The 24,493-nt window shown below is 33.1% G+C and overlaps 1 protein-coding gene across 1 annotated transcript in view; it reads right to left on the bottom strand.

The window, feature by feature from the left end:
* Nucleotides 1-733: 733 nt before the first annotated feature.
* The window catches only part of LOC139493041 (uncharacterized), an 88,402-nt gene continuing 64,642 nt past the window's right edge, over nucleotides 734-24,493 (bottom strand). Inside the window, exons 2-4 of the mRNA XM_071281181.1 lie at nucleotides 4,241-4,315; nucleotides 3,312-3,386; nucleotides 734-2,643 (exon numbers count right to left, since the gene is read on the bottom strand). Coding sequence (XP_071137282.1) covers nucleotides 2,033-2,643; nucleotides 3,312-3,386; nucleotides 4,241-4,315 — 761 coding nt within the window. The 3' untranslated portion in view covers nucleotides 734-2,032. The remainder of the gene's footprint in view (nucleotides 2,644-3,311; nucleotides 3,387-4,240; nucleotides 4,316-24,493) is intronic.

The raw sequence follows: 24,493 nt of genomic DNA, 5'->3' as shown, positions 1-24,493 counted from the left end.
CACACAGGACTTACAAAAACAGGTGAATGACGTTCATTTTGAACACAGCCATTTTCAAAAAAAGATTGAGAATCAGCTCATATTTCAAAAGTTCTCAAATCTCTATCCGACGACACTTTTTTTTCAACTTCAGATACTTTATTTAACTATAATAGTTGTTTACAAAGCCCCTTAATGTTACAACAATGTTAAACTTTGTGCAAAGACTACAATAACTTGTTTCAATATCCCAATACACCAATTAATCGCAACGTATGTGTGCATTACTTTACTTAACAATGAAAAAGAAAACGGAACTTTGACCATTTTTTGTTTAGCTTTTAGTTTCGAATTAATCGAAAGTAAAAGAGCATGGTTTCTGACGAGTCTTTTTACTGCAACTGGGTATCATGGGGTCAGTGGTCTCATGGATTGAATGGGGCATAACTTGTTATTCCCATGGAAAACAAATATTGTTTTGAATGTAACATCACTTAAACATTTTGGTTCGTAAACAGTATATGTAGTACATTTAAAGTAAATGTTTTCATCCTACACAGACAGCATGAACCCATTATGAAAGAACAGTCGTAAGAGTGCAGTATTCGTAAATACAATATCAAGTAGTAATATTTATTAATAATCCAAAAGTTATATATAAACATTATCATTATAAATAGCACAAATAATGTACAAAGTAGACATATACTACTACTTTAAAAAGAAAATGGACTACATTTGCTTTTTTATTTACATATATATTGAACACATCATCTAGAATGGTGTTAGAATACAATGTACCAAATTAAAAATTAACAGAAACAAGCAATATACTTGTATGCAGACACCCAACAGTAACACTCACAACATGTATTTTTAAGACCACATAAAAAACTAATAACAGTAAATATATCATGAGTTATGAACAACAAAGAGTATTGAAAAATTGCGTTGACATCTTAAGTTGATACAAATACTGGTCATGATATTGCACACGTGATGTGTGTCATTAAGCGAATTGGCTTTTTATTGCTGCGCTGCTATCTTCAGATTAAGGGAAACATGCGAAATATAAGGGCTTAAGATAAAAATAGAAGATGTTGCATGATTGCCAATGAGACAACTCTCCACAAGAGACCAAAATGACACATAAATTAACAACTATAATTCACCGTACTGCCTTCAACAATGAACAAACCCCACACCGCATAGTCAGTTATAAAAGGCTCCAAAATTACAATGTAAAACAATTCATCAGAGAAAACTAACGGCTTTATTATTGTACAAAACATGAACGAAAAACAAACATGTATTATTGTTCTTGTATTATTTTAATTTTAGTTTCTTGTGTACAATTTGGAAATTAGTATGGCGTTCATTATCACTGAACTAGTATATATTTGTTTAGGGACCAGCTGAAGGATGCTTCCGGGTGCGGGAATTTCTCGCTACATTGAAGACCTGTTGGTGACCTTCTGCTGTTGTTTTTTCTATGGTCGGGTTGTTGTCTCTTTGACACATTCCCCATTTACATTCTCAATTTTATTATGTAACACATAAACAAACGACAACCACTGAATTTCAGGGTCCTGCCTTAGGACAGGCACAAACATACATAATGTGGCGGGGTTAAACATGGTAGCTGGATCCCAAACCTCCGCTTAACCCGGGACAGTGATATAGCAGTACAACATAAGAATGAACTATACAAATCAGTTAAATAAGGCTTAACTCATCAGATGGACAAAAATAAGTATATTTATCAACACAATATGACTTTTGTAATGTTTGTCTTATGATTTCACACCAATGAAAAAGTACATCAAAAACCTATTTTATTCTAAGCTGCTGGGAAAATATATGGCTATTTACAATTAGACTTTCACTGACAGCTGTTTCTTCTTTTAAACTTAAAACTTTTCACACACATACATTGAACATCTATATTCACAATTTACAATAAGTAGAAAAATACTAAATAGCATTATTCAAATTCAATATTTATAAATGCATATATTTAACAGTTGTCAAGCTGTCTTTTGTAATGTGTTTTCTACCAAGTTTTCCTACGCCGTTGGCTGTCTTCCTGCATATTTACATCATTTGTGTTTCCAATGGGATCGTCCAGGACTTCGAAATAGTGTACACTTGAACAACTAGCATATTGTCTGAACTCGTCCAATCGATTGAATCGTATGGGTTGGTAAAGATTGGTGTACGCGCTGTTTTCTTCATCAGGATGGCTATATTCATCAGAATTATTATGGTCGTTTCCCGACTGCTGCAAGGAAGGCAACAATGATTGATATGGGTTTAAGTAGTCATTGCTTTGGGGACTGATTCGATCATACGAATCACTTGAGGTGTCGTCTTGTTCTATATGTAGTTGTTCAGGTGGTGTCAAAATGAATTCAGACAACTCAAGTTCGTCTATTTCAGCATATCCGTAACCACTTCCCCCTCCTGTTGAAACAGTGGGGCTTCTTTGAGCGACACTGTCTAACTCAGCTCCGCGGTTATTTGTATCGACAATTTGATTAATTCCTAGATTTTGGTTATTTTGATATTTTTTGCCTACGTAAAAGCAAGCCATACTGAAGCTAAGAAGAAGAATAAAACCAACTCCACACGATAAATAAATGATTACGTCAGTATTTATGATACCTGCAAAACAGTAACAATAATATGATGCTATACAATCTGATTAAAATCAATAGTTTAGTTAGCTACGTTCAAATTAACATTAACGTTGTCAACGGTCTTAAATCATTCCTTGAAGGTTCATGTTCCGGATCCAATCAAACATGTTACTTAGAAATGTCAGTATGCGTATTATGAACTATTGCAAACATTGATGGGTAATCTGATGAATATGTATATGAATATAGTCCAGCAAGTCTATGTTCTTACCATTCAATTGTCTGGCATTACTGTAAGCGTTCCTCAAAATGGGAAAGAATTACAGTTCAAATGTTGAATTTGTTCTAAATTGTTAGTCGATTCAATCAATATAAAGGTAAAATGATGAATCTATTCTGGCAGTCTACGCTCTCGGGTAACATTTTGAATTTAAAGACCAAACAATCACTAGAATTGATAATTGACAAATTCGCATCCCAAATCTAAATATAATCCCTGATTTATTGTTGATAACTTTCAAATGCACATCCAAGAAGCATAATTGAATATGTTGTTTTTTTCTCCCAAATTAGTGTGTATATATTGAATATATTTTTTATAAACGTTAAGTTTAAGTATTTTTTATTATGTGTTTCATTTTTTAATGAACATTTAATTTTCTCTTTCGTAAATGAAACGAGATCTGATCTTACCTGAAGTACTTTCTGATGTACTTGCTGGAGTATCTGTTCCAGCAGAAGATTGAAATGATTCTGTTGTTTCTGATTCTGACAATAAAAATGTGAAACAAAATTATTTAAACAGGCAAGAATCAATCAATCATTCAATAAAACGAGGAAGGACATGTCTTTTGGAGAAAATAACTATTCAACAAACAGTCATCAGCAAAGTAAGAAGTAATGCAATTGTCGACAATTATTTTCACTAGAAATCAAAGTGTTAACTATACCAGTACTAAATCATGTTTCAATGATTGAATGGGTAATGCTTCTCTTTACATGATTGTTATTGGTGACAAATAGATGGTAGAGAATAAAAATATAAAATTGTGATACGACAAGCTAATTTATATTAAAAACAAGTTTACCAGAAGTTAGTTTGACCTCTCGTTTTGTAAAGTATATCAACTAATAACAGGCTAATTCATATCCGGAGAAAGATATTTTGAAAATTCAACACAGGTATTAGTGTTGTATGAATGTACGTATCCTAAGAAAGGAATATTACAATGTTGTTCAAAGCAAGAACACTGTACTATGTTGCCCCCTAAAATAAAATCAATAAATATGGACATTTATGTTAATTGACTTTTAATGTTAGTATATTGCGTATTGGTAATTTTTAATTCTTATAAAATTGAGTATGGAAATGGGGAATGTGTCAAAGAGACAACAACCCGACCATAGAATAAACAACAGCAGAAGGTCACCAACAGGTCTTTAATGTAGCGGAAAAAAAATTCCCGTCCCAGGAGGCGTCCTTCAGCTAACAAATATATACTAGTACAGTGATAATGAACGCCATACTAAACTCAAAATTGTACACAAGAAACTAAAATTAAAATAATACAAGACTAAACATGCAATGTTAATCTCATTATCAAAAAGAAATTTGGGAGTACCTGCAATAGTGATTATAAGTGTTGTTTGCTTCTGGGAAACAGTTGAAGTTTCTTCTCTATGTTCTGTTGTTAACTCTGATTAGCAAAATGTTTCAAAAAGAAAAAAAAGCATTTAAGTCTACAACGAAGTTTCGTATTTGATTCAATGAATGCATTTTAATCAGAAGTGCAATTTACAAATAAAGCGAACAGTCCATATATGATGTTAGAACGAGACAAATACTTGTAATTAGACTCAGTTTATTCAGAAATCTAACAATATGCGCACACATGCACAGTCAATAAAGTTTAGATACATTTTCATTGTTACATGTACTAGTTCATAAAAAGTAAAATAACAAAAATACCGAACTTCAAGGAGAATTCAAAACGGAATGGCCTATATCAAATGGCATAATCAGCAGCTCAAACACATTAAACAAATTGAAAACAACTGTCATATTACTGACTTGGTACAGTTTTTTTCCTTTTTTTGTGGAAAATGGTGGATTCAACATGGTTTTATAGCTAGCCTAACCTCTCACTTGTATGACAGTCGCATAACAGTCTCATGAATTATATAACATATCTTGTTAATTTCAAACAACATTAAATATCTAATAAATGTTTCAAAATATAGTGTACTTTACAAGATATATGATTTGTAGTGTTTTGACTAACCGGTTACTCGGATAATCGTTCGACCGATTAACCGGTTAACTTTATCTATAGTACCCTGTAAATGTACGTTTTTATAATACGATGAATTGAAGTTTGTCCTTTGACCTTATAAGGCTTGTATGTGAGGATTCCTGGCGAAGTTTGACTTTTAATAATCCAAAACACCGTATCTACTATGGCGCTTGTAATAACTTCAGATTGGAAAAAAACTTCTTTATTCTTAAATGTCTGAAACCGATGATACTTTCACTTTTTCTTGGTGTCTCAGAAAATAATGTTGAGTGTTTCAATTTGAAATGATTTAGCCTGTTACTCGTAACATCAGGTATACATTAATTACATTCACGTTGATTTGCATTTCACAATTTTTGAGTTGGCATTTCGTTTAAAGTAAAGCCTTGCACGATTGAGGTTGCACATTCAGATGTTGGTCTACGCAATATTTGATCAAAAATAAAATAATGAACTAAATCGTAAAATTAAATCGGATTACTGATTTAAAGTTACTGTTTAAAAAGACATATATACTAATTATGGTTACTTTATATCTTGCCCCGAGCTGACAACTTGATTTCTAAATTATAACCGAGAATTATGTGTTTAAACCAGTCATTTAATAATTAGTCAGCAGTGAACTTTTTTTCCCCAGTTGTTTCAATGAGCACAATAACATATTAAGTTTTTTTTATCCAGAATTAGTCTGTATATATTGACTATTCAACAAACAGACAGCAGCAAAGTAAGAAGTAATGCAATTGTCGACAATTATTTTCACTAGAAATCAAAGTGTTTTAAAACTATACCAGTACTAAATCATGTTTCAATGATTGAATGGGTAATGCTTCTCCTGACATGATTGATATTGGTGAAAAAAGATGATAGAGAATAAAATGGTAAAATTGTGATACGGCAAGCTAATTTATATTTAAAAAGAAGTTTACCAGAATTTGGTTACAGAAAATTAGTGATACATTTACTTAGGAATATAAATAAATTCATAGAGAGATAAAATCAAATTTTAGTATAAAACAACTAATTGAAGACGTATTTTCGAATACATAAGTGAGGAGAAAAGTAGACAAATCGCAAAAACAGATAAAGGTATCAAAGTACAGGTTACTGTATTTAACATATGTTTGTTAGTTTGACCTCTCTTTTTGTAAAGTAAAACAGCTTAGAACAGAAAAAATCATTTCTGGAGCAAACTATATTAACCTGTCAAATTCAACACAGGTTTCAGTGTTGTCTGAATGAGCGAATCCTAACTTAGGAATATTACAATGGTGTTCAAAACAACAACACTGAACTGAGCATTTCTGTTAATTGACGCTTAATGGTAGTATATTTCGTATGGTTAGTTTTTATTTTTAATCCTAAACATGCTAAAAATAAAAAAGGTTTAAACTCATTATCAAAGAGAAATTTAGTCTTACCTGTACTAGTTATAATAAGACTTGTTTGCTGCTGGGGACAGTTGAAGTTTCTTTTCTATGTTCTGTTGTTATCGTTAATAAACACAATTTTTTTTTTTAAAAGAGAAAAAAAAACAACCCTCATTTAAGTCTACTATTAAGTTTTAATCAGAAGTGCAATACAAAATAAATAGAACAGTCTAAATGATGTAAGAGCGATACAAATACACGTATAACATGTATAAGACTTGGTATATTCAAAGATCTCACAGAATGCGTACAAATGGGTCAATATCAAGAATGCACTTAAGTGAGGAACTCAACTATAGATAGAAAAACAACTGTATGCAATAAAATTTGACATGATGCTATTTTCAGTACATTTGTAATTTACTGAGGTTAACCATGTGTGTTTTTTGTAGAGCAGAAGACTGTGAAATAAAGAGAATTTACCTGTGTGGATATAAGGACTTTTCATTTGCTGAAGCGGCTTCACGTGGGGCCTTTCAGGGTTTCCATATTTATTTGTTTGACAAACATAGCTGCATGCTGCATATCTTTGTTTTCATTATATAGTGACATTTTTTCTTTGTTTTTATTTCATATTTAAGCTGTATTAGATATACTACCTTTGCAGTTGGTGAAGTCATGATCAATGAGCGGTTTGTTGTCACACGAAGCAGTGAATTCATCCAAATTTCGCAGAAATTCCTTTAACTTTTTTAGTTCACATTTTGAGCAGTCCAGTGGATTTCCGCCTAAGAACCTGTTGATACCAACAATAAAAATGTAATGTAACTTGAATCTATTTGAAGCCAAAACAAAACTTAGTTCCTCTTATACCATATAAACAGATTAAAACTATGTCGGTTTCAATTATTGATGGACTGTTATATCGGTGTTTTGTGTAGTTTGTCCTATTGATTTTGATTGGTCCTTGTGTTTAATATATTCTGATGTGTTAAATTGTAATAAATTGTAATGGGTTTTGAATAAACTGTTGGTAACTGCGAGAACTCGGTATTTTTGTGTCGTGTCAATCGGATGAGTTAGTTTTAAAATGATGTTCTTATGATTATGTTGTTATACAATTGTTCAAGGTTAGGTGGGAATATAACACCGACTAGATGTTAAATTCTGCCACTATATATACATTTATTATTCAACGATATATACTTGAAATAAAGTGGTTGTCGTTAGTCAGTTGAAATATTGTTTTGCTGTTCAAAAGAACAAATAAAGAAGAAAACTGTACGTCAATATGTTGGAAGTTATCATTCGGAAAAGAACAGTAAGATTAATACACACTACACCTTAAAATAACTATTCGTGAACATCTAATAACAAATAGTAAATGTATGATGTTGAGTATTATACTAAAATTATGTTCTTTGATTCACTAATTGTTGATATACGAGGTCACTTGCACACATTCAATTCAAAAAGTTACATTGTTCAGCCATTTATCTTATGTGCAGGGTAATGAATGACGTCATTTTCTCGATCTTTAACCAATAACAGCCATAATGTTGTTGATATTTATCCATTTGTAGGTTGTACTTCTGTAAATATAGACAATGCAATTGCCCATAGGAACTCCCTTTGAGTCTAAACAGTGTCACATTTACTAGGAAGTTTCGTAAAAAAATATATTCTAGTATGGAAAGTTGATATGCACTACTATTTTATTCGAAGGTCAAACCATAGGGATGTGCGGCATATTTTTAACATCTCCATCCACTTTGGGTTTTCCTCAGAATTCAATTTTCGCCGTTACCATGTTTTTTTTTATACTGGTAACATTTCCAACTTATGTATATACGATATTATATATCTCCCCATGGAGGTTGTGTATTGTGAAACAGCTGTATTTACAAAGTGCAACCTTTAATGACACATGTATTACAGCTTATCAATTAACCGGACAATATTTGTGGTTTTTTTTCGCGTAAATCATTCCAATTTATGATGAAAGTTTGTTCGAGATAGATTACATTCGATCAATTGATTTACTTTTTTTAGTTATGCTTATTTTCATAACAACGCATACTTCCTCGTATTTCACGTAAAATTATAACAGTTTACATTGCTACGGTTTTTGTCGTGACTACAGTTAAAAGTTCTGGTTAAATAAAGCTACACACTGGTCTCGTTTTTTTCATGGAAAAAAATGGACAAGAAAGAGTGTATCTGCGACCTTAAGACTGACATGACTTATCCTTGTTTGTATGACTAAGTGAAGGATCACACCATGTATTCATTCAAAACCCGAATAATATAGGTTCGTTTTCTGTCAATTTCTATCGTATCTACCTGTAGGGTGTTAAAGACCTACACAGGAATTTAATCCTTTTAGTCGAATATTAGCACATAACTAAAAGGTTGTCATTAAATGCTATATACATATATAGTACTTGATTTTCGTTTACTGGGTTTTTATTTACATAATTCAGGCCATAGTTTTTTCGTTTGAATTATTTTACATTTGTCATATAGGGGTCTTGTATAGCTTATTATGCGGTATGGGTTTTGCTTATTGTTGAAGGCTGTATGCTGATCTTAAAGTTTAAACTTTTAGATTATTTTCAATTTTATCAGGATATTCTTGTCATCTCTTATTAACTATCTTGTCCTAAAAAATGAGGAAATCTCTCCATCGACCACATTCATATCTCCTTGATTATATCATCAAATCAATCATATACATCTAAATCTTCTTTCTATTTACTTCTTACAATTGGTACCAACTCAAATCGAATCAAAATGTATACACTTCTCTTAAAACTATTGCATACATCTTAATAATAACCCTACACAATGACAAAATAGAAGTTACATTAGACATTAAGTAGCTTTATACAATTTCTATTCTAGTGTTTGGGCAAAATATAAAACAGTCAAATGTAAAACGTAGCAAAGTACAACACTTATGTTATTCTGAAAAGGTGAATTACGAAGTCTAGACAATTATCACTGGATTTATAAGTACACTCCTTTTTAGAAAGGTTTGGTCTGGAATAGGATAAAAAGTAATCCCTAGTTCGGTTAATTGTTGTATCATGAAACTATACAGGGCAACCTCTCCATTGACACCATTTAGATGAACTTACGTTATCTGATCTTTTCAATAACATTCATTTAAACAACCCTTTTTATTTAAGGAAAATAACAAAAATAACAAAGATAGGATATAATTACCAATGCGACATTTTTCTACCAGAGACCAACTGAGGTAAAGTTGATAACTATATGTTATCATAGCGCCTTCATCAATGAGCAAAACAGATACCTCAATGTAAGTTACAAATAGCCCCGAAATGAAAAATGTAACAATTTATACGTATGAACTTGATTTGTGTTCAAAACATTAAGCGAAAAAACATATATGATATACAACAACAACCGACAACCACTAAATTACAGGCTCCTGGCTTGGGACACAAACAGAATATAGAGGGGTTAAACATATAAAAACACGTTTGCTTGCGCCAAAACTGGTGTTGCAGAACATTATAAGAGCAAACTATAACAACCAGTTTATAAACGCTTAACACATGTGATCGACACAAAGCACACACAAAAGTATAACAATTTGAAAACCAATTGTTCAGAGAACAATTGACGGTCTTTCCACAAAAAAAACATGTATTTTAATATGAAAATAGTAAAAATTGGTTTAAAATGTCATTTCCAACGTCAAATGATAGCTTATTGTAAGCTGATTCCCAAAATATGGTTTCTATACAATATTTTTTAAATAAGGGAGATAATTTGTTACTTCCGGTTTATAACATGTTACTTCCAGTATTATTCAAACGTTTAATTAACACTGATACCAAAAATATTTGATTCTATAAACTTTTTTATTAATAAAGTACAAAAAAAGCTACCTACACAAGGACTCTTCTGGTTGGCTTTTCCAAGGTTAAATGGCTTGAAACCTAGTGCAAAAAGTCCCATGGCTTTATCATGTATATCAGGTAAAAGCGAAGGTCAAAATCTAGAACGTCATTTCAACCCATGACCTTGAGTTCAATTTCAAGGTCACCAACCATGCCAACCAAGGACCTCAAATCAAAGGCCCTAGGTCTTAATTATATTTGGTTTATGAGTAATATCACCATATGCATATTTTTAAATAAAAGAGGGGAGAAAACTCTAATTTGATGTAAGCGTACCCTATAAACCAATATGTATGTGTTACGACATATCGCAACTAACAGTTAAGTAAAAATATGTTGTCAATATCTTATGTCGCGTTTGAAAAGAGGTGAAAATAAGCCAAGATCCAAATTTAGAAATGAACTTGACCTTTGACCTTGACTCTTTTTTTTTTTGGACCAAGGACCTCAAATTAAAAGACCCTCTATCACTTATGGTTTACCAATTACAATTACATTTTACTTATTTAAAATTCAGAGTGGGAAATAACTCTCATATGGAGTTTCCGGACCGCCTCGGTCAAAATTATTCTAAAGATCCTGAGGATATATCGAACAAATTGGTGACATAAATTTGTCATAATCTTTTACGGTTGCGAAGGAGATGCGTACACAAGAAAATAGTGTTTGGGGAGATAACTATTATTCGGTTAAACAGGTCAGTTTCAAAGTCGCAATAACTGTTCGATATCATATGCAAAAAATCTTGCGAAACGAAAAAGCAACGTCAGAAAAAAAGTGGCGGAAGAAGAAAAAAAAATAATAATCAGAAGAAGAAAACCAATAGGTTTTTCCACAGAAAAGTGGAAAGACCTAATAAATACAAAAGACACACAGTACTGATATGAGTGTACCTTGCAATCACTGAATACTAGTTAAAGGCCAATAACAACTAATAAAACATCATGTTTCTAACACTAAAAAAAAACCCAGTCAGTACACATCCACCATCCAATGATATACGTAAATACGTCATTAACAGTAAGAGAAAACCGCAACATTATGCAATGTACACTTTACACGTTATGCTAAAATAATTTAAGGCGATATTTAATTATCTTTGGAAAAATTGCAAAAAGTTCCCAAACTGATAAAATACTGACCTTATGTTTTCACAAAAAAACATATTTTACTTTAAAGAAATTAAAGAAAAGGGTGATACAATGCAATAGCAAAGCAGCAACATATGGGGATTCATAATTCGATTAGTCTGTCGGTAACCACAAAATAACATAACGTACTTCAGCATTGTGTTTGTCGAAATCCTCAATATAAATAACAAAACGTTGACAATAATGGGTCAACAGAAGTTCATTATATCTGTTAAAGCACTGGTTAATGTATTGTATTCGTACAGAAAGATTTCACAATACAATAAGTAGATATTATTCATACCATCTTTGATGTCTGCTCTAAAGTCTGGAAAATTCAAATTGTTTTCATACTGTTGGACCGTGCATTAATGATGAGTTACCAAAAACAAATCTCAGATGGACCATATTTTACAACAGGTAGGTCAATACCAGTGATGAAAGATTTTAAGAAAGGTCAGATGACCTTCATTTATAAAAGGAACATATCTTAATTATATCCTTTCTATGATTATTATTAACTTGATAAGATATAGTATTAACTTTATAAAATATCTTTTAAGTTATACAATATATTTCTAATGGTTTATTTATAGTATGTCTTAATATGATAATAATCTCATAGTTAAAAAGATATGTTATTTGATATATGAGATAGTTTATTTAGTTAATACGGTATCTCTATAAGTTAATAAACCATAACTTTTGATTAATAAGCCAAGCGGAAGATAACAAAGGAACATTCCAACTCAGAAGTCTGCAGTAATCTGAAAACGCCATTGCAAAAAAAAAAAAAAAAAAACAACTAACGAAGTTATTTTAAAGTTAAAATTGACTTCATATGATTAAAACTGATAATGAAATTTTAATCATAAACCAATCTGCAGGTTGTAATGATTATGATTTATACACACATATTTGAGCCGCATTGGGAATAGTTTCGGCTTTTTGTTGTACATTGAAAAACAGTAAACACTCTATTCCGATTAACTAAATTATCAGGAAGTCCCAAATTTTAAAGGAAGTATATGATTGATGGCTGGAGATTATTCATAGAAATAAGTACAGAATTATACAGTTTGAATATACTGAAATATATATTTTTTTCGAAGGTCAATAATACGTTTGTCCCCTGTTTGCAATGACAAAACATGTTTATTATAGCGAAACCAGAAAATTGAACGTCAATATTTTTGAAGTCATTTTTCGCAAAAGAGCTGTCAGATTATTGCACACAACACCTTAAAATCACTATTCATGAAAATCTAATTAAGAATAATTCATGGAAGCCATAGATTTATTGGACATTTACACATGGACTGGCCGTGATATTCGAATTGTGTCCTGAGCATTAGCGAGGGATAACATTAACAAATATCATGGCCCAGGCTATGCGTAAATTTACAACAAATCTATGGCTTCCTTAAATTATTTCGATTCTAATAGGACAAATACGGTCATTAAAAAAATTAAGCAAGAGTGGGTATGCGGTGTATTGGGCTGTTTTTTGTTACTCCCTTTTAAATAAAGCTAAAACATTCTAATACATCTGTAGCTTGCATGAATCATGTTGTACATAACCGCTAGAAACAATGTGCTAAATTCTTTTAATTCTCAAACCCAATATTTGACATGTTTCTAATTTACATGTTTTTCTCGTAAGCTACCGTCAAATCCAAAGCTGAAATTTCTTAACTAAGGAGCCGTAATGTTGACTGACTTGCTGAAATCAGTAAATATGCGAAAAATGCATTAGAATAGAAAAAATAAACAACACATAAAAATCCCTTTTAATATAATATTATACGAACTTCGATAGTTCGTATAACATAAAAACCTTCAACTTCAGCGTTTTCATTTGTATGACGTCATGTTTTGAAACGACTTAAACGCGCCAAAAGCATTAATGGACTTTCGTGGAATTTTGTTTTATTTGTCCGAGCTCTTGTGTCTTTTAGACATGCATCCAAATAAGAATAAAAGCTCGGTAGTTATTTTTCAATTGCAATTTTCAAAACAGTAAAATCGACATAGCGTTTGCAAATAGGTTCCCATACAAGTGGCTTTACGTGGGAGGTATATTGTAACATCCATTATTATGTATATCTCTGAGTCTGCGCTAAGTATAGATATATCGAGAATTCTATCGCGGTGTTGTTTACAAAGCGAAAGAAGCACGTCACAATAGAATTCATATTTTATTACAATTTACATTGCTAAGGTTTGTTTTAGACTACAGTTAAATCATTTGGTTAAACAAACAAAAAACACAAAAAACACAAATAAACTAACAACAAACAAACATTAAACTGGTCCGGGGATTTCATCGGAAAAAATCGACAAGAAAGAATGTATCTGTGCCTTTCGGACTTTAAATAAACTTATTCTAAAAGGTTACCTATGTTTAACACCGCAACATTCTGTATGTATGTGCCTGTCCCAAATCAGGAGCCTGTTATTCAGTGGTTGTCGTTTGTTTATGTGTTACATATTTGTTTTTCGTTCATTTTTTGTACATAATAGTTATCAAAGGTACCAGGATTATAATTTAGTACGCCAGACGCGCGTTTCGTCTACATAAGACTCATCAGTGACGCTCATATCAAAATATTTATAAAGCCAAACAATTACAAACTTGAAGAGCATTGAGGATCCAAAATTCCAAAAAGTTGTGCCAAATACGGCTAAGGAAATCTATGCCTGGAATAAGAAAATCCTTAGTTTTTCGAAAAATTTAAACTTTTGTTAACAGGAAATTTATAAAAAAAAAAAAAAATGACCACATTATTGATATTCATGTCAACACCGAAGTGTTGACTACTGGGCTGGTGATACCCTCGGGGACGAAACGTCCACCAGAGTGGCATCGACCCAGTGGTGTAAATAGTTATCAAAGGTACCAGGATTATAATTTAGTACGCCAGACGCGCGTTTCGTCTACATAAGACTCATCAGTGACGCTCATATCAAAATATTTATAAAGCCAAACAATTACAAACTTGAAGAGCATTGAGGATCCAAAATTCCAAAAAGTTGTGCCAAATACGGCTAAGGAAATCTATGCCTGGAATAAGAAAATCCTTAGTTTTTCGAAAAAATTAAACTTTTGTTAACAGGAAATTTATAAAAAAAAAAATGATCACATTATTGATATTCATGTCAACACCGAAGCGTTGACTACTGGGCTGGTGATACCCTCGGGGACGAAACGTCCACCAGCAGTGGCATCGACCCAGTGGTGTAAATAGTTATCAAAGGTACCATGATTATAATTTAGTACGCCAGACGCGCGTTTCGTCTACATAAGACTCATCAGTGACGCTCATATCAAAATATTTATAAAGCCAAACAATTACAAACTTGAAGAGCATTGAGGATCCAAAATTCCAAAAAGTTGTGCCAAATGCGGCTAAGGAAATCTATGCCTGGAATAAGAAAATCCTTAGTTTTTCGAAAAATTTAAACTTTTGTTAACAGGAAATTTATAAAAAAAAAATGACCACATTATTGATATTCATGTCAACACCGAAGTGTTGACTACTGGGCTGGTGATACCCTCGGGGACGAAACGTCCACCAGCAGTGGCATCGACCCAGTGGTGTAAATAGTTATCAAAGGTACCAGGATTATAATTTAGTACGCCAGACGCGCGTTTCGTCTACATAAGACTCATCAGTGACGCTCATATCAAAATATTTATAAAGCCAAACAATTACAAACTTGAAGAGCATTGAGGATCCAAAATTCCAAAAAGTTGTGCCAAATACGGCTAAGGAAATCTATGCCTGGAATAAGAAAATCCTTAGTTTTTCGAAAAATTTAAACTTTTGTTAACAGGAAATTTATAAAAAAAAAAAATGATCACATTATTGATATTCATGTCAACACCGAAGCGTTGACTACTGGGCTAGTGATACCCTCGGGGACGAAACGTCCACCAGCAGTGGCATCGACCCAGTGGTGTAAATAGTTATCAAAGGTACCAGGATTATAATTTAGTACGCCAGACGCGCGTTTCGTCTACATAAGACTCATCAGTGACGCTCATATCAAAATATTTATAAAGCCAAACAATTACAAACTTGAAGAGCATTGAGGATCCAAAATTCCAAAAAGTTGTGCCAAATGCGGCTAAGGAAATCTATGCCTGGAATAAGAAAATCCTTAGTTTTTCGAAAAATTTAAACTTTTGTTAACAGGAAATTTATAAAAAAAAAAAATGACCACATTATTGATATTCATGTCAACACCGAAGTGTTGACTACTGGGCTGGTGATACCCTCGGGGACGAAACGTCCACCAGCAGTGGCATCGACCCAGTGGTGTAAATAGTTATCAAAGGTACCAGGATTATAATTTAGTACGCCGGACGCGCGTTTCGTCTGCATAAGACTCATCAGTGACGCTCATATCAAAATATTTATAAAGCCAAACAATTACAAACTTGAAGAGCATTGAGGATCCAAAATTCAAAAAAGTTGTGCCAAATACGGCTAAGGAAATCTATGCCTGGAATAAGAAAATCCTTAGTTTATGCATTATCAATATTTGTTTGTATTAATAACATCACACACCATGTATGTTTTTAAGACCTAAACAATATAGGTTCGTTTATTGTATTTTTCCTATCTATCTATATGGTGTTAACGACCGACGCTGGAATTTAATCCTTTTAGTCGAATGTTAGCACATAATTCAAGATTGTCATTTATTTCTAAATATCATAATTGTTTTTCATTTAATGTTTACATAATTCAATTGAATTGTTTTACATTCGTCATGTCGGGGTCTTTTATAGCATATTGTGCATTTTGCTCATTGTTGAACTCCGTATGATGATCTAAAAGTTCCAACTTTTAAGTTTAATTCAATTTTATCAGCATATTCTTGTCATCTTTGCTTCTGTTAACTTCTTGTCATAAAAAGAAATGACGAAATATCTCCATTGACAAAATTCATATCACTTAATTTATTATCATATCAATTCCATACATTTAAAAGTTCTTCTCAGAAATCTTACCAACTCAAATTAAAACGAAATTTATACACTTATTTAAATCTTGTGCATATATATTGTTAATAACCCTACACAAGAACAAAAAAGTTTTCGGGCAAATTACAAAACAGTCAAATGAAAAATGTAACAAATTACTAATCGGAGACGTTTAGGTGTCAGACCAACAATTCAGTCATTCCAATTTAGAACGCATGTAATAAAAGTAACCCTACTCTGACACAAAATAGTGCTTTTTACATGTATGTCATTGTTTACTTAAACTAACCAACAAATTTGCAAAAATGACACTTTTGGTGAAAGTGAAATATATTTAGATCATTTTGAGCCAAAATTTACTTGTCTATGAGTTTGCACTAAAAATTGAGGGTTAATGCGCTCCTTGTATACTAATTTAAGATTTCCAGAAAACCAGGGGTCACTTTTTGTACTACTTGTCTTCCGTAAGGCAGTTATATCTTATACGACTTTAAACATGGGTTGAACACTGGCATGTAGAAAGGTGATACATGTACAATTCAGGACATACCTGGTTTCTATTAAGTTAAACTTACAGTACATTTTTAAGGAGGCTGTGACAATTGCCAAATTTGGTTGAATAGAAAGGGATTTTGAATTGGTGGTCTGACACCTTTATCAACGAATTGACAAGGTTACTCTTCTTTAGGAAGGTTTTGTCTCAATAATAATAAAAAGTTTGTCATCCTTGGTACAGGTAACTCTTGTAACATAAAATGATACAGGTCAACATTTAGATGAGCTCAAGTTATCTGACCTTTTCAATTACTGTGAAAACACTTTTCTCGTAGGGTACCAATTTTTGAGGTTTTTATGGATAACTGTTTCCACGAATGTAAGTGTCAAATGAAATATAACAACTGGTGTCCAATTCTAGACATGTAAAGATCCCCTTGTAGGTTTGACTACATGGATACTGTCATATATAACAACGCACTATGAAATAAATATATATTTCTCTTGTACAATAATAGACTGGATTTTACGCATTCAATCTTATAAAAATCTAAAATGTACGACGTTTAACCTTTTTTAATTATCACGAGAAATAAGTTTTGATCGATGAAAGTCAGATTTCCCTTGATGATATACGATAATGAAGTGTTCATTTTTTTCTCATAATTCTCATACGACAAAAAATAATGATTTCATTTTGGGCTTGCTTTTTCTTTTCATAATGATTAATTCTACAATTCAAAGTACATCTGTAGTATTTTCATTATCAATGAACTAGTATATATTTGTTTAGGGGCCAGTTGAAGGACGCCTCCGGGTGCATGAATTTCTCGCTACATTAAAGACCTGTTGGTGACCTTCTGCTGTTGTTTTTTTCTATGGTCGGGTTGTTGTCTCTTTGGCACATTCCCCATTTCCATTCTCAATTTTATCCTGTATAAAACCGTTTTCGTTAAGTGACATGTGTATGGCCCAAATAACACTTTTGATGACCGTTAATCGTTTGATCATTCGACCATGAAAATAATGGGTCAATGGAAGTGCTTTATATCTGTTTAAACACTGGTTATTTTTTTCTATTCGTACTGAAAGATTTCATCATATAATATATAGTTTTGTTTTCATCAACGGCTAAGATCATCTTTTAGGTCTGCTCTACATCAGGTAGGTCAATACCAGAGGTGACAGATTTTAAGAAAGGTATAATGACATGTTAGAATTATGACCTCATTTAATCAGGTCCATAGCTAATGGAGTTGCAGTTAAAAAGAATCTATAAATTCTTCGACTTATACTAATGTAGCGCTTTATCAGAATCAGAATAGTATCGTGATGTAGCGATATTTCCTTTTAAATACTATATATCAAATTATATCTTGTTAATGACCATAACATAGGACATAATAATTGAAAGTCAGATTTCAAATGGCTTTATCAAATGATAGGGTAATATAAAGTTCAGTTTTTTAAAAATAAGGAGATGTGGTATCATCGCCAATGAAACATCTATCCACCAAAGTTAAAATGAAGTGGATGTAAGCAATTATAGACAGCCGTACGGCCTTCAACAATGACTTAATTTTGGAACAAAAAATAAGAAAGTCAATTTAAAGTAGTCCAGTATAAAAATATATTTAACAGTTCCGATAATGTTGATTTTTGATTAAAGATGTACTTATTTATATCACCAGATTCATAATGCTATCACTTTTGTGCAAGGTTTACTCTCAATATCAATAAAAATTCTGTCATCTCTTCTAAATTAAACGTTTTATTCTAAAATGATCAAGGTAATATCACAAATTAGAACGTTACATATCATCTTAAGTTATCTTATTCAAGATATTTAATCTCAACTTCCTTATCATTTATTTCTTGAAAATAGTACGCTTTACATGCAACACCAAATTCATTGTCACCAATTTGAAAACATTTGTAGAAAATTTAAAATGTTTTCAAAAAGATGAATAAGATTTTACAAAAAGCAAACTAGCAACACATGAAGGCAAATTATACTTTGTAGAATCAGGTTACTTACAGTGTTGTCAGAGTTGTCATATTATACTTTGCGGAATCAGGTTCCTTACAATGTTGTCAGAGCTGTCAAATTATACTTTGTGGAATCAGGTTACTTACAGTGTTGTCAGAGCTGTTAAATTATACTTTGTGGCATAAGGTTACTTGCAGTGTTGTCAGAGCTGTCAAATTATACTTTGTGGCATCAGGTTACTTACAGTGTTGTCAGAGTTGTCAAATTATACTTTGTGGCATCAGGTTACTTACAGTGTTGTCAGAGCTGTCAAATTATACTTTGTGGAATCAGGTTACTTACAGTGTTGTCAGAGTTGTCAAATTATACTTTGTGGAATCAGGTTACTTACAGTGTTGTCAGAGCTGTCAAATTATACTTTGTGGAATCAGGTTACTTACAGTGTTGTCAGAGCTGTCAAATTATACTTTGTGGAATCAGGTTACTTACAGTGTAGTCAGAGCTGTCAAATTATACTTTGTGGAATCAGGTTACTTACAGGGTAGTCAGAGCTGTCAAATTATACTTTATGGAATCAGGTTACTTACAGTGTAGTCAGAGCTGTCAAATTATACTTTGTGGAATCAGGTTACTTACAGTGTTGTCACAGTTGTCAAATTATACTTTGTGGAATCAGGTTACTTACAGTGTAGTCAGAGTTGTCAAATTTTACTCGTGGAATCAGGTTACTTACAGTGTAGTCAGAGTTGTCAAATTTTACTCGTGGCATCAGGTTACTTACAGTGTAGTCAGAGCTGTCAAATTATACTTTGTGGAATCAGGTTACTTACAGTGTTGTCAGAGTTGTCACATTATACTTTGTGGAATCAGGTTACTTACAGTGTAGTCAGAGCTGTCAAATTATACTTTGTGGCATCAGGTTACTTACAGTGTTGTCAGAGCTGTCAAATTATACTTTGTGGCATTAGGTTACTTGCAGTGTTGTCAGAGCTGTCAAATTATACTTTGTGGCATTAGGTTACTTAAAGTGTTGTCAGAGCTGTCAAATTATACTTTGTGGCATCAGGTTACTTACAGTGTTGTCAGAGCTGTCAAATTATACTTTGTGGCATTAGGTTACTTGCAGTGTAGTCAGAGCTGTCAAATTATACTTTGTGGCATTAGGTTACTTACAGTGTTGTCAGAGCTGTCAAATTATACTTTGTGGCATCAGGTTACTTACAGTGTTGTCAGAGTTGTCAAATTATACTTTGTGGCATCAGGTTACTTACAGTGTTATCAGAGCTGTCAAATTATACTTTGTGGCATTAGGTTACTTACAGTGTTGTCAGAGCTGTCAAATTATACTTTGTGGAATCAGGTTACTTACAGTGTAGTCAGAGTTGTCACATTATACTTTGTGGAATCAGGTTACTTACAGTGTAGTCAGAGCTGTCAAATTATACTTTGTGGCATCAGGTTACTTACAGTGTTGTCAGAGCTGTCAAATTATACTTTGTGGCATTAGGTTACTTGCAGTGTTGTCAGAGCTGTCAAATTATACTTTGTGGCATTAGGTTACTTACAGTGTTGTCAGAGCTGTCACATTATACTTTGTGGAATCAGGTTACTTACAGTGTAGTCAGAGTTGTCACATTATACTTTGTGGAATCAGGTTACTTACAGTGTAGTCAGAGTTGTCAAATTTTACTCGTGGCATCAGGTTACTTACAGTGTAGTCAGAGCTGTCAAATTATACTTTGTGGAATCAGGTTACTTACAGTGTAGTCAGAGTTGTCACATTATACTTTGTGGAATCAGGTTACTTACAGTGTAGTCAGAGCTGTCAAATTATACTTTGTGGCATCAGGTTACTTACAGTGTTGTCAGAGCTGTCAAATTATACTTTGTGGCATTAGGTTACTTGCAGTGTTGTCAGAGCTGTCAAATTATACTTTGTGGCATTAGGTTACTTACAGTGTTGTCAGAGCTGTCAAATTATACTTTGTGGCATCAGGTTACTTACAGTGTTGTCAGAGCTGTCAAATTATACTTTGTGGCATTAGGTTACTTGCAGTGTAGTCAGAGCTGTCAAATTATACTTTGTGGCATTAGGTTACTTACAGTGTTGTCAGAGCTGTCAAATTATACTTTGTGGCATCAGGTTACTTACAGTGTTGTCAGAGTTGTCAAATTATACTTTGTGGCATTAGGTTACTTACAGTGTAGTCAGAGCTGTCAAATTATACTTAGTGGCATCAGGTTACTTACAGTGTTGTCAGAGTTGTCAAATTATACTTTGTGGAATCAGGTTACTTACAGTGTTGTCAGAGTTGTCAAATTATACTTTGTTGAATCAGGTTACTTACAGTGTAGTCAGAGTTGTCAAATTATACCTTGTGGAATCAGGTTACTTACAGTGGTGTCAGAGTTGTCAAATTATACTTAGTGGCATCAGGTTACTTACAGTGTTGTCAGAGCTGTCAAATTATACTTTGTGGCATCAGGTTACTTACAGTGTTGTCAGAGTTGTCAAATTATACTTTGTGGCATTAGGTTACTTGCAGTGTTGTCAGAGCTGTCAAATTATACTTTGTGGAATCAGGTTACTTACAGTGTTGTCAGAGTTGTCAAATTATACTTTGTGGAATCAGGTTACTTACAGTGTAGTCAGAGTTGTCAAATTTTACTCGTGGCATCAGGTTACTTACAGTGTAGTCAGAGTTGTCAAATTATACTTTGTGGAATCAGGTTACTTACAGTGTTGTCAGAGCTGTCAAATTATAATTTGTGGCATCAGGTTACTTACAGTGTTGTCAGAGTTGTCAAATTATACTTTGTGGAATCATGTTACTTACAGTTTAGTCAGAGTTGTCACATTATACTTTGGGGCATCAGGTTACTTACAGTGTTGTCAGAGTTGTCAAATTATACTTTGTGGAATCAGGTTACTTACTTTGTGTAGTCAGAGCTGTCAAATTATACTTTATGGAATCAGGTTACTTACAGTGTAGTCAGAGCTGTCAAATTATACTTTATGGAATCAGGTTACTTACAGTGTAGTCAGAGCTGTCAAATTATACTTTGTGGAATCAGGTTACTTACAGTGTTGTCACAGTTGTCAAATTATACTTTGTGGAATCAGGTTACTTACAGTGTAGTCAGAGTTGTCAAATTTTACTCGTGGAATCAGGTTACTTACAGTGTAGTCAGAGTTGTCAAATTTTACTCGTGGCATCAGGTTACTTACAGTGTAGTCAGAGCTGTCAAATTATACTTTGTGGAATCAGGTTACTTACAGTGTAGTCAGAGTTGTCAAATTATACTTTGTGGCATCAGGTTACTTACAGTGTAGTCAGAGCTGTCAAATTATACTTTGTGGAATCAGGTTACTTACAGTGTAGTCAGAGCTGTCAAATTATACTTTGTGGAATCAGGTTACTTACAGTGTTGTCAGAGTTGTCAAATTATACTCGTGGCATCAGGTTACTTACAGTTTAGTCAGAGTTGTCAAATTATACTTTGTGGAATCATGTTACTTACAGTGTTGTCAGAGTTGTCAAATTTTACTCGTGGAATCAGGTTACTTACAGTGTAGTCAGAGTTGTCAAATTTTACTCGTGGCATCAGGTTACTTACAGTTTAGTCAGAGTTGTCAAATTATACTTTGTGGAATCATGTTACTTACAGTGTTGTCAGAGTTGTCACATTATACTCGTGGCATCAGGTTACTTACAGTGTAGTCAGAGTTGTCAAATTATACTTTGTGGAATCAGGTTACTTACAGTGTAGTCAGAGTTGTCAAATTTTACTCGTGGCATCAGGTTACTTACAGTGTAGTCAGAGCTGTCAAATTATACTTTGTTGAATCAGGTTACTTACAGTGTAGTCAGAGCTGTCAAATTATACTTTGTGGAATCATGTTACTTACAGTGTTGTCAGAGTTGTCACATTATACTTTGTGGCATTAGGTTACTTACAGTGTTGTCAGAGTTGTCAAATTATACTTTGTGGAATCAGGTTACTTACAGTGTAGTCAGAGTTGTCAAATTTTACTCGTGGCATCAGGTTACTTACAGTGTTGTCAGAGCTGTCAAATTATACTTTGTGGAATCAGGTTACTTACAGTGTAGTCAGAGTTGTCAAATTTTACTCGTGGCATCAGGTTACTTACAGTGTTGTCAGAGCTGTCAAATTATACTTTGTGGCATCAGGTTACTTACAGTTTAGTCAGAGTTGTCAAATTATACTTTGTGGAATCAGGTTACTTACAGTGTTGTCAGAGCTGTCAAATTATAATTTGTGGAATCATGTTACTTACAGTGTAGTCAGAGCTGTCACATTATACTTTGGGGCATCAGGTTACTTACAGTGTTGTCAGAGTTGTCAAATTATACTTTGTGGAATCAGGTTACTTACAGTGTTGTCAGAGCTGTCAAATTATACTTTGTGGAATCAGGTTACTTACAGTGAAGTCAGAGCTGTCAAATTATACTTTGTGGAATCAGGTTACTTACAGTGTTGTCAGAGTTGTCAAATTATACTTTGTGGAATCAGGTTACTTACAGTGTTGTCAGAGCTGTCAAATTATACTTTGTGGCATTAGGTTACTTGCAGTGTTGTCAGAGCTGTCAAATGGTTACTTACAGTGTTGTCAGAGTTGTCAAATTATACTTTGTGGAATCAGGTTACTTACAGTGTAGTCAGAGCTGTCAAATTATACTTTGTGGAATCAGGTTACTTACAGTGTAGTCAGAGCTGTCAAATTATACTTTGTGGAATCAGGTTACTTACAGTGTTGTCAGAGCTGTCAATTTATACTCTGGGGCATCAGGTTACTTACAGTGTTGTCGGAGCTGTCAAATTATACTTTGTGGCATTAGGTTACTTACAGTGTTGTCAGAGTTGTCAAATTATACTTTGTGGAATCAGGTTACTTACAGTGTAGTCAGAGCTGTCAAATTATACTTTGTGGAATCAGGTTACTTACAGTGTTGTCAGAGCTGTCAAATTATACTTTGTGGAATCAGGTTACTTACAGTGTTGTCAGAGTTGTCAAATTATACTTTGTGGAATCAGGTTACTTACAGTGTAGTCAGAGCTGTCAAATTATACTTTGTGGAATCAGGTTACTTACAGTGTTGTCAGAGCTGTCAAATTATACTTTGTGGAATCAGGTTACTTACAGTGTAGTCAGAGCTGTCAAATTATACTTTGTGACATCAGGTTACTTACAGTGTTGTCAGAGCTGTCAAATTATACTTTGTGGAATCAGGTTACTTACAGTTTAGTCAGAGTTGTCAAATTATACTTTGTGGAATCAGGTTACTTACAATGTTGTCAGAGCTGTCAAATTATACTTTGTGGAATCAGGTTATTTACAGTGTTGTCAGAGCTGTTAAATTATACTTTGTGGCATTAGGTTACTTGCAGTGTTGTCAGAGCTGTCAAATTATACTTTGGGGCATCATGTTACTTACAGTGTTGTCAGAGCTGTCAAATTATACTTTGTGACATCAGGTTACTTACAGTGTTGTCAGAGCTGTCAAATTATACTTTGTGGAATCAGGTTACTTACAGTTTAGTCAGAGTTGTCAAATTATACTTTGTGGAATCAGGTTACTTACAGTGTTGTCACAGTTGTCAAATTATACTTTGTGGAATCAGGTTACTTACAGTGTAGTCAGAGTTG

The sequence above is a fragment of the Mytilus edulis genome, chromosome 10, assembly GCF_963676685.1.
Source record: "Mytilus edulis chromosome 10, xbMytEdul2.2, whole genome shotgun sequence".
NCBI classification, from domain to species: Eukaryota; Metazoa; Mollusca; class Bivalvia; order Mytilida; family Mytilidae; genus Mytilus; species Mytilus edulis.
The sequence above is the reverse complement of the archived record's forward strand: the minus strand, read 5'-3'. Positions and strand labels throughout refer to the sequence as shown.